Below are 12075 nucleotides of genomic sequence, written 5' to 3' on the forward strand. Positions count from 1 at the left end.
CCCGGGGCTAGTCCAGCCTTGTCAGCTTCTTTACAAGGCTCACTGGCTCGAGAGGAGCCGATCTGTGTCTGGGAGCAGTGACGAAGGTTTTGGACCTTGAATGTTTGGAGCGCTCTAGTGCAGATGCAGAGTCAGCAAATCACAAACTGATTTAAGTGTTCAAGGCAGGTCACACTTCAGCTGGAAGTTAAAGGTTATACATTAGTCAGGGAAAGAGAGACTTGATGGTGATGAGGACTCTTTTCTATGTGAACTGGAAAGATAATCAGCATATTTCCAATTAAGGTGTATGAGGCCTGCAGTGGGATACAGGGAATCCTGTCACCAATAATGCCTCACATGATTCAACCTTCATGGTGCATCCCTTGGAGACAAAGTCTTGACTACAAAGTGGAAATAAATCAGACAGAGGAGAGCTCAGTTGTTTTAATGTGCTATTCACAAATATGTACATAAGAAGGAACAACTAGCCACAAAAGGAAGACCAGCGACAAAGTCCCATAAACTTTAGGCTACTTGATCAGTTTCCCATCACCATAGTACTTGTGGCATTTTGGTTCATCAGTCGCTAGGATTGACTCTACAGGGAGCAGTATATTTAGCCCTCCACCGACAGCACCCACACAGCCGCAACCAGCCATTCAAGTTTGCCAGGACTGGAGTCCAGAAGAGAGTCCGTAGACCCAAGGAACCAGCATCTTAGTGGTGTCGTTCTTTCATTTTCTGGCCAAGTCGTAGTTGGCGTTGAACCAATCGCAGGACTCTTGGACAGCTGAAAGAGAGGGAGAAAGAGAGAAAGAGAGGGAGAAAGAGAAAAAGAGAAAAAGAGAGAAAAAGAGAGTGAGAGAAAGAGGGAGAGAAAGAGAAAGAGAGAGAAAGAGAAAAAAAGAGAAAAAGAGAGAAAGAGAAAAAAGAGAAAAGGAGAGAAAGAGAGAAAGAGAGAAAGAAAGAGAAAAAAAGAGAAAAGGAGAGAAAGAGAGAAAGAAAGAAAGAGAAAAAGAAGAAGTTACATGTCTTTCATTTTCAGATATTTTACGGAAAACATTACACAAAGTTGTTCATGAGTGCCACTCCCTTTATTTCTAAAGCAAAGAATCCAATTAAAAGGATGTACACTGCTGAGTCACTTTTACAAGCACAGATAAACAGGACAATAGTAATGAGGCATCATACCACTGAGAAAGGTTCAATGTGGATGGCAACAACAAAAATATATTTGGAGATCATTTACCGACCTAATGAGCCATTTACTTGCAAAGACACTGCTGAAATATTCCAGGAATAGATCCGCACGGTTTAAGCACCAAGATGCTCATCACTAACCCAGAAGCATCTGTTTGAGATTTGAGGCTTAAAATTAATTATGATCATGATATGGCAAATATTGGAGGCACACTCCCTCTCTTAAAAACAGACACTGAACTATGCTGACCACCCAGTATAAGCACCCCTTCATTTCCTCAAAGGTGCCTACTCTATGTGCGATAGAAGATGGTGGGATGCGTATGCGATGCTTCTTTTAGGCACCTACATTTTGATGTTTTGCCAATCAAACGTATTAAGGACTACATTTAAGTGAAATGAGTTTAGTAATGTGTGGAACTAGAAAGCACACTACTGATGTTTAAGCGGTGAGGCCGTCTTGAGTGGATTGTGTGGCATCTGACTCAGCCACTGCCATAATGTACTGTGTGGACACAGTGGGCTGGAGAGAAACAGGTGTACAACGGCTTGCTCTCAAAATATATCAAAGTTACACTCACCTGCCTCTGCATGTTGCTACAAGTTGGCAACATCGGGTTTATCCCGCAATGGCCACAATATTTGTGTGTAGAATTTGGCAGGATCTTCGTATGGGGGCGCTGCTCGTGTTGGTGAGAGCAAGCTTCTCAATGACAGCCATTTGCGAAGATGCCAGAGAAGTTTGTGATCCTATCATTTCCATATTTCTGCCTATTATTGGGGATCTTGAGCTTCGAATGGTTGCGGCTTGCGTGAGCTTGGCGTCATGTGCACAGTTCCTGCTCACTGCCGGAGTTTCACGTAGCATGCATAGCAGCCATATTGGGATGGTGCGCATTCTGCAATGTACATCATGTCGGGCCATCGTAGATTGGGCCGCGAAACCTTCTCTAATACCACGGGAAGTTATTGTGGTATTTTGTGTCAACTGTGACACGCACACCACATTACAGCCCTGACAATTCTGCATTGTGTGGTTTTGTGTCGCTGATAGTTTGCATGTCGATAGCCTCACTGATATTGTGCAGATTTGGCAGTGACTCGCACACCTGTGCATACAACACTACTACTTTGCGTATTTAAAATTAAATATTTTGACGTGCCGACGAGTGACACACACACATCTATTGTACTGCAGTACATTTCCTGATGACATTGCATCTTGCGGTACTTTGAGTGTGTATTCACTGGAGGCACGCCCACCTGTATTGCAGCTCCTATAAAAGGTCTGTAGTTTGGGTGTGTGTTCAACGGTTATACCTACACTGCTTCAATATGTTCTCACTCCACAGTATCCTTTCCTCCTTCATCCTGGCGAACCACAAATGAAACTGATGGAGCGGAATTATATCTCTGCCATTGAGGAAGAGAGTGTGGACGTATTTACTCCTACAAGGAGGAAGAAAATGTAATTACACATTTTGGGTCCTGAAGGGCTGCGTATCTATGGTCAAATGGAGAAGCAGCCCAGGGCTGATGAAGTTACTGACATTTTTAAACATGCCTTAGAGGATTTAAAGTCTTATTAATTAGCAGTCTGCGCATCCATTGATAGGTATCATTTTTCCCCAGAGTAAGCAAGCCGGTTTGGAGACTGTGGACAATTATGTATCAGCTCTTTAAAAAAACACTTTCAACTTCATGTAAATTTGGTCCACAGCATGATGAACTCATACGGGATCAAATTATAAAACATACTAATGATTCTAATATACAGGAAAGGTTGTGGGTTTGTGGAGATGCCTCAGTTAAAGAAATAATTGCCATTCTCTAAAAAGCGGAGATGTCCAAGAGATGTGCCCAGGCAGCCATAAAGAATTCTGGAAGCATGGGAACAGGCTCCATATGTACAGTATCTGGGAATTCCTCCATGTTTGAGATCAAGAAACAACCTAACAAGAGTTCTAGCAGGAATAAGTGGAGTGACCAATGAGAAAGTGACAAGTGTCCTACGTGTTACAGATATGGAAACTAAGGACATTTAGCTCTAGATAAACTTTGTTCGGCTCTTAAGTCTAAATGTACGTACGGCAGGGTCGTGGATCACTTTGCATAGGTTTTCAAGAAAGAAAAGGGAAATGTTAGGATGAAGAGTGTGATGGATAATTGTGATCTGGAGCAAGTATTGTTGAGTGCAGAAGGTATTTCAAGTATTGGTTGCCCTGTATTGAATGTTGAAGACCAACCCCCTGTGTATGATGAAGACCGGTGGAGTGGAAATACAGATTGTGGTGGACTCTGGGTTGCCATATACTATCGTACAGCGCTCAGCATAGGAAGACAAGTTTGCAAGATAGTGATAGGGTGGGTTTCCTGTGGGACTGCGTGGACATCAGATAACATTGTGGTAAGTTGAAACACCAACTGATAAAAGTCAAACAAAACTGTACCGAGTTCTCAAGACTACAGAACACTTAAATATAAACATATAGGCAAGTACTGACGGTAAGGCACGAGAGATAGAGCAGGATTTACGAGGAAACATATCATGCAGGGAAAACATACACAACAAGAAACACAAATGAGCACTTAGTGAATACAATGCCTCTGAAAGGATGCCTGAGCAAAGGATCAATCACGCCTCATCAACGACTTCCCTGCTCATCCCTCTGGCAAGTGCTCACAGGACCACTTTTTTATTTGACCACTTCCATGCTGTACCCTTTACACACCGAGACAAGACCCTCGAATCCGAGGAGGACAATCTTAGTTTTTCCAAGTTGGTTAGTGTTCTGGCGGCTGCTTTTGCACGGAGGGTGTGGAGGGGCCAGTACATGAGCTGGCAGTATGGGACTGTTTGTTTCCATGATCGCATAATCTGCTTGCTTGCAGGAAGGAGATGTTTCCCTACCCTGATGAAATATATCTGAAAGATTCTATATTGCTAAAAGTTGAAAGGGGGTTCTCTCCAGAGCTGGGTTAAAGTCACTGCTGCAGTCAGGACTCGTTTCTTTGCTATTTGGTCATCACACCTAAGTTCCCAAATATGAGTCTTCTGGGCACTGCACCATTTCTAACCAAGCTAAGCTCCACTAAGCGTCCCACCACTGCTCAGTTCATGAACTGTTACTTCTCCTCACGCTCTCTAAAACCCCGGATAATGCACCGATGAGCAGCCCTGTAATATTGTAGGAGTAAGTTAGGTCAATCCCATCATGTCTCCTGCGGCCACCAAGGCCGTCGAAGGACGTGCTTTCGCTTCTCCCCACACAAAACCCATCTAATGCTATTGTACAGCATGTATGTCTGACACAGGGATACCGACCTGTTGACCTGTGCCCGATGGGCAATTGCCTGGGAGTGATGAAACCTCACAGTAGACTAAAATCATCTGGCATGCCACTGAATTCCTGTATTGAGTCATGCTTAAAGCTCCTTCCGTTATATGGCATATTCACTTGCTACTAGTTAAAGGTAAACTGAAATAAAAGTACTTGGGATGCCAGACATAAGAGAGTTCGGCGTGCCCTAACATAATCCGCTTTACCCCAAGTCTTCCAGTTTCTGAGCACCCTCAGGCAGAGGTACGCTAGCGAACATTCCTGGGCCACTCATCTCTTAGTGGCAGCTTTTAAGGAGATGTATTAGGACTTCACTGTATCTTTCCTAACCATCTTCATTGGCATTTGAAAATTACAGCATGCACAGTACTGATCAGTAATACCTACTGAAAGAGGTCCACCATTATCACCTAAACAGTACAGGATATGCATTTCAAGGGAATATGGCTTATGTCACAGCATAATTTATGGCGGTCACTTGATCACCAGACCAAATGCATAAACACACCCTTCCAACATGTGCAGGCAATGGATGAGCGGTCTTTCGTCTGGATTTGGTGAAATGCACCAACTGCAGGAATCTTATGCTGGATTAGGCAATGCTGCACCAAGCCGACCCCTTCCCTACATGCCATATGATGCTCCTCGCAAACCAATATTCCTCAGTCAGGTTTTTCACACGCCTCTCCCTGGTCCATCTCAGGGTGGCAAACACGCTGGGCGACCGAATAACTAGTGTCCAGTACATGTGTGAGATTTCCCTACACTAACCAAGAGTTTGAATCCCAGGAGGCTGAACTCAGGAACCACTTTCTTTCACAAATGCCCTAAGCTCATGGCACAATTGTATCAATGGAACCAACTCATGTTGGTGCAGGTGAGACTGTTGGCAGGGCTGTGACAGACTTCGCATAATCATGTTGCACAATGACCCCCAGCTTGGAGAAGCCTATCGGGCCACAGGCCGTGAAGACCAAGATACTTAATCAGCCAGGTCCCAATCCACAAAGGCTTTTCCTTGGTTACCGACACAGCTATCTGGCCCAGGTGAGAGCTCTGTTCTAGCCCAAAACCAGCCCTGAGATGGTCGGAGCATGTTCGTTGGGGCGAGTCCTCGATACAGACCTCCGCCAAGGCCCACAACTCCAGATGGGTCACAGGGTCATCTCATGTGCTGTGAGGGCAGTCATTTAACACAATCTCTGACAAGCTAACCCAGACATCTGTCAAAAGGGGACTGGAAGCATTTACCTAAACAGGTTCTAGGTACCGCACTCCCCCAGAAGAAAGAGCAAATTTGAGCCAGAAATATTCTGGAAGAGGTTCCCCACAATCACATACAGGTGGTCTTGGAGGACAGAAAGCAATGTGTGAGGATGACTCGACAAAGTTCGGATTACCAGTGGGTGACTTCATCCACATGTTAATTTTGTTGTGGACAGCAGGCTTATCTCTATATTTAGATAATCCCGTTTGAACCAGACTGTTCTGGTTGGCTCTGATACAAGAGCATATCTTGTGTGAACAATGAATCATGGCTTCGCACAAGGAGCCAATCCAAGCCGGCACCTGATCATTGGCTGGAATCCCTTCAGCCAATGGCTCTGCTACAAAGAGGACAATACGAGAGGACCTTTGCAGCAGTGTGCCGCTACCCAATGGGAATGATGGTGAAAACTTCATTCACCCTCACTCTAGTGAAGCTTTGTTGGCATAACAGTTTGACATATTTGAGGAAGCTAGAGCCTCAGCTCATCTTTTAGGAGGGCAAAGAGATGACTCCATCCACTAGGTCTCAGGATGTTTCAAGGTTAAGGAGCGGTGCAAGTGCACCGTCCATGCAAGGAACTAGCAGTATAGGTTTGTGTGAATGCCCGTTTTTATGTTGGTTTAAACAGCCAGGCATAAATCAGCTATGATCGGGTGGATCAAGAAGACAATAATTCCCAGCCCATAGTTTCCAGGGCTTTGTCAAGCGCCCAAGCAATCTCAATTCGATATTCTTTACCAAGAATTGCTTTTTCATGTGTCAGTGGTAGTACTTTTTTTAATACAATTCTGAGGTTCTCTTTAATGTCACACAATTAATTCCTACTAAACATACCTTGCACAAAGGGGGTAAATTTAAAGTCTGGCAAATACTTCCTTAGTTTGTTGTTGCTGGCCGTCTTCTTGAACTGACCGTCCGATTTGGTGGTATCAAACTGACAGCGACAACAGTTAAGGAACAACTACTGCAGAGTTACTTTACAACCACCACCAACCCCGACCTGTAAAAAAATCAACGACAGCCCCTATTGATAATAGCAATACCAAAGAGCCCATCCGAGAAGGCACTTCAATACTGCAAGCTACATTCTCCCCAGTAAATATGCTGTGCCACTCCCATACAAACTCGTGGTGTGCCTCATTCCTCACATTACTTGTTGGCATATGCAGTTTTGTGGTTTTCACTTTGAGTGCAATTGACTTAGACTTGGTTTTGTCAAAGCACTTCAATCTTTTTAAAAGGCATGTATCACCAGTTTGAATAAAGTTATAATCACCTAAAAAAGGCAAGAACCAATGCTTCTCTGCAACCAACCCCAAATATACACTTAGCTACAGCAAAGGAAATACTTTGAAAAATTAAACGATGGAAAATTGAGTGGCTATAAGTACCATAAAGTCATGCATAAAAATGACTGAAAAAGGCTGCACCTGCCTCTGCTTACTGGGGGTGTACACTTCAGAAATGAGAATCAAGATGATTTGTTCATGGGGGAAGATGGGGCGCTGGAAACAGTAACTTTAAATATTATAAAAATATAATCTGTTTAAATAAGTACACTCCACTATATTTAATGCGGATCATTGCATTCCTCCGAAGAGCTTGGTGAAAGGTGATACACATCAGCCTGAAACAGCAAGTACAAAATAGATGAACAGAAAAGTGAATTTCTATATGTACCATAATGCCAAGGCTGTAACGAGCACTTGACCAGCTACACAGAGGTCAAACAGAAAAAATATTTAAATGAAATGTAAAGCTGAGAAACCAAAATGAAATATGTGCAAAACTGATATGAATGTGACCGCACCACCATTTACAATTTATAAAAAAAAAAAAAAAGGTAGAATAGTAATACAAAGAAATGCAAATAAGGATGGTGCAGGCCCATTTTACAATGGTCACATTTTACTAGGCCATGTGATAACACAGCCTGATTTTAAGTCCTGCGCTTAAATTCGATTTGAGTGGAAACCATGTTTCTCAGATCACCAGTCACACTGCTATGATCTCCAAATAAACTTTCTATACCCTTTCCTCTTCTATCCCTCCATTATCCATTCCAATCCAACTAACAGTCTCACATGTCCACAGTTCAAATTAATTTCATATTTCACCATACTAATTCACCACTAATCCGGTTTATGGGTTCCGGAAAAGCGTGCTACTCACCAAAAAGCGCTTCAACACCTCATCAGGGGTAGCAAGCACTATATAAATGCAAACCTTTTTCCCTCTTCTATCCCTCCGCTATCCTTCTCAATCCAAATAACAGACTAACCTATCCACCACTCCCATTACTTTCATATTTCACTATACTAATTCACCACTAATCCTTTATGGGTTCCGGAGTAGCGGGTTATTCGCCGAAAAGTGCTTTGAGGCCTCGTCAGGGGTAGGCGCTATAACAATTACCTGTGCTCTGTATTTTCGATCTTATCCTCCTGCTGAGAGTCACAAGTTCACAGCCAGCATCTATGGACAGGGCAGGCACTAGGCATGGACAGCTGCGCAGGGCCTCGCACCAGTGCAACACACCACCAAACCCCTTGTGCCCCGGCCTATCCTATTGAAGAAAGGTGTCTGTTTGCAATTGGGCTTACAGGAGGGGCCCCCTCCCTGGGCCTCTCAGGGATGGTGTGGGGACACCTAGCAGAGGGGGCCACTTACTCTTGTCCCAGTTGCAAGGAGACGCATTTTGCCCTGCAATTAGGCTCCGGCCCGGCTGCCCATTGAGAGACACTGCGGGACGCCCATTGTCAGCACTCTACCGTCTGCACAGTTTTAACTCTCAGCCTTCAAGCTATTCTCACAGCTTCAGCCCGATATGAGCCGTGAAAGAGGTGCTTGTATGTGGCAGCGAGGCTGTGGCACAGGAGTAGGGTGACTAGAATTTTAAAGCCAAACCCCGGGATATTTCACAAAAAAGGACTACAATTTCACTACAAGTGAGCGCACAGAATGACAGCGCTCCTCAGCAAAGAATTACAGAACAGGCAGTTAGAACTTACATAAAATGCAATTTTTAAACCCAGTAGCTTGCCTGCTAATTAAATTGCTTTCTTGAAAGAACTGCTAACTATCCCTGCTTTGTAAAGCATAAAGAAGCACCTCCTGCAGTTTTCTGTCGACCCTCTCTAAAAACCGGGACAGGAGCTACATTTCCTGAAATCTGCCGGGACAGCGGTTGAAAAACCGCACATTCCCCTTTGCCCGGGGCCCCAAAAATCCTAGAACCGGCCCTGCCTACTGGATTTAAATAAAAGGATACAATGACCTCTCCTTTGAAGTCCATGGCTTTTACAATGCTCTCGGCGGCTTCTTTTATTGAAACTTCATCCTCCTCGCCAACTGGAATAGAAGAAAATACAAGTAAATTTAAAAGAGATGGTCTCGAACTCGCCTACATACCCGTAACAATCTGTCTACAGTTTCTAGTGCGGGGGATTCACATCTGTACTCTCCTGCCACCTAGTGTTGGGTCAGGAATATTACACTTTTAGATGTACATCGAAAACTGTATAACTCCGAAATCCGCTGTGACGAAGCCTTAGATTAGATTTTTTCCCCCTCTGTAGGTGTTCTCACGATAGATATGTAAACAGTATGACGCAATTAGCCCACATTCCAGCATCAAGGGAGGCTGCCTGTCAATTTAGAACACTACATGCTGTAAACCCATTGTTACAGACAAGTAATGTTCCTGTGTATATGGTGGTGTTTTGGAACACCCCATGAGCACATACTGCAATGCATACCTCCCCTCTCAAACGAGGCCTTGTGGAAAGCTGTGGAGTCATAAATAACATTTAGAGAACTGTTTGGCCAACTTGTTCTGCTTGTCTGGTCTGCATCTCCACACAGTAGTGTTTAAAGAAAGTGTGAGCAGATGTCCAAGGAGCTGCACTCAGCGGTTAGTTAATCGTGTGACCCGTAAAACAGCCACGGTGGCTCCCTTCCCATGTGTGGGGTGAGCTTGTGTGGTGCCCAAAGTGCTTGCTTAATTTTCATAAAAATGTAATACATTTAATAACCCACCTAGTTATCACTGCCTTAGAAATTGAATTTCCAAAAGCAGAACGCGGTGGCAATAAAAAGCCACTTTGCCTTGCAAACGGAGTGTGTCTGGTTAATGTAACACAAGTGCTCATTTGACATCGAGTGTAAGTTATGGCTTCTCAGAGATTTTGAGGACCGGTCAAGAAATGTTGGTGTGAAACTCCGGATTGCTAACTGAGAAGAGGACAAAGTATGGACGCACACATTTACACCAGTGCTTTGTTAGTTTAATACAGTGTCAATGTGAAAACTTTGACTTATTTCTCATAGCAATTAGACACAGTAACAGGGTTTTAAACACAGAAATGGGAATGCAGTGTTGTTGTAGCACTGACAACACACTAGTCATGAATTCAGTCAGTGAACCTCAACCAATTCAGTAAAATGAAAACCAACTGAATGATTAAAAATAAATAAAATCACAAACTGGGAGTCACAGGATGTATACATTTTTTAAGAAAATGTCAAACGACGCATTAAGTAAACAACTGGGGATTAAAGTCAATGTTAGTCTACGTGCATTACTGAAAATGCCCACCAGAGGCCACTCCCGCACCACAACATCTGGAAGAGCAGAAAAGTGCTTCCATGTGGCACAATCAAATGATTAACGAACTTCCAAAATTCATGTTAAGAGACAGGACTACTGTTCTTCTGCTGGAACCCCAGCCAAAGGCAGGTCCCTGCTTTGCCCAAGCGCTTAATAACCTTTGGGCAGCTAGTGTCTGCGTGGCCACTTTTAGGGCTTTCAAAGTGTGGTGGAGTGCTCTCTCCATTCAGGGCTTCCAGAATAGTTCCCAACTAGTCTGATGGTTTCACTTCCAAGATGCTCTTCCTTTGCCTGAGGATGCAAGAGTCTGGCGCTTGACAAATTGAGGTACAAACAAGGGTAGGCAAGTTCAGATCTCAGCCTTTCTCCAGGTAGATGCAGCAACAGGTTCTCGTCTTCTGTTCTTCCTCCCAGTCCAGTAATGGCCTGAGATGCTGGTGGTGGGAAGCCTAATTCAAACCTAAAACAATGCCTACAGCCAAATCAGCCTTCTTTGCAGCACTTCCTGTGGGTTTACAGCGGACAGGAAGTACTCCAAAAAGGCTGGTTGAGCTGTAGGAAATGCCTTAGGATTGGATTCGGGTTCAAACTCGACTGTAAACATTCCCAGGAAACCTTGTTCTGGGATCTTTCAAGATGCCAGGATCCCACGGTCTTTGTGTGAGCTCTGAACTCCCATCCAAGGACTGTCCTATTAAAATGAAGAAACGAGGCCAGGTCTTCCTTTTAGTGACTGAAGAAAGTTTGGTTGGGAACATGCTATCAAAGGCCTTCCTCTCCAAGACCCCTTTTACAATAAACATGACCCAACATGCTGATCATTGGGACACCATCTGCAGTTCACACCCACTCGACTCTACCACATTCCAAGAGAACTTGGGTGTACGGCCTGCAACTAATACCTCACCGTTTACACCACAAAGAGTTATCTACTGTCACTGGAGAAGGGAGAGCCTGTCGGGGTGAATTATTGCCTAGGCTTTCAGGCACAGAAAATACATTTTTAATATCATCTTGAGAATATATGTAACAAACTATATGCTCATCACTGAATTCGAATTTTGATAAATATCACAAGTCGATTTAGGAAATGGCTAAAGAATGAATTTATTCTGTATCCATTTCCTAAATCGACTCTGAAAATATGATTTTTAGGTCAGACTTTAGGCAAGAGCTTTTGGTTTTACTAAACTTATATGTATATTATACTTACTTAAGGGGGCTTTCAGCCACCTCTTTATCCATTGGTCTCTTGCTGTGTCATTCATATTTTGCTTCCGCCCACAACAGCATACATCATGTTGCAGTGAGTCAGCCTATTTCAGCCTCTAATTAACTTCACTCTGAGTGACTATTTTTTGCTCTTTCACAATGAGCACATCCACACACAAGGTAGTTCCCTTCAGTAACAGCGTATTTGTTGTTTTTACTTTATAAATATTTTTGTGTTGCCTTTGTGTTTAGAGCCTAAAGTGAAAGCAGGAACGGTCTACCAGATGTGAGCACAGGCCACATTCCACGTTCTATCACTTCCTGTCTCCAGCCAATGCTATTGCCCGTTGTTTATCTGACTGGTGCTATTTCACAGTATAACCGATTGCATCCATTTGAAACTGTCCAATTGTGAGTTATCCTCCTTTTACTACACATGCAATGCACAAACCGAAAGCTTT

General features: G+C 43.7%; 1 protein-coding gene across 1 annotated transcript in view; it reads right to left on the reverse strand.

The window, feature by feature from the left end:
* Positions 1–411: 411 nt before the first annotated feature.
* The window catches only part of GFUS (GDP-L-fucose synthase), a 102672-nt gene continuing 91008 nt past the window's right edge, over positions 412–12075 (reverse strand). The window contains exons 9-11 of the mRNA XM_085604660.1: positions 9065–9144; positions 6628–6727; positions 412–772 (exon numbers count right to left, since the gene is read on the reverse strand). Coding sequence (XP_085460786.1) covers positions 717–772; positions 6628–6727; positions 9065–9144 — 236 coding nt within the window. The 3' untranslated portion in view covers positions 412–716. The remainder of the gene's footprint in view (positions 773–6627; positions 6728–9064; positions 9145–12075) is intronic.

The sequence above is a fragment of the Triturus cristatus genome, chromosome 5_1, assembly GCF_964204655.1.
Source record: "Triturus cristatus chromosome 5_1, aTriCri1.1, whole genome shotgun sequence".
NCBI classification, from domain to species: Eukaryota; Metazoa; Chordata; class Amphibia; order Caudata; family Salamandridae; genus Triturus; species Triturus cristatus.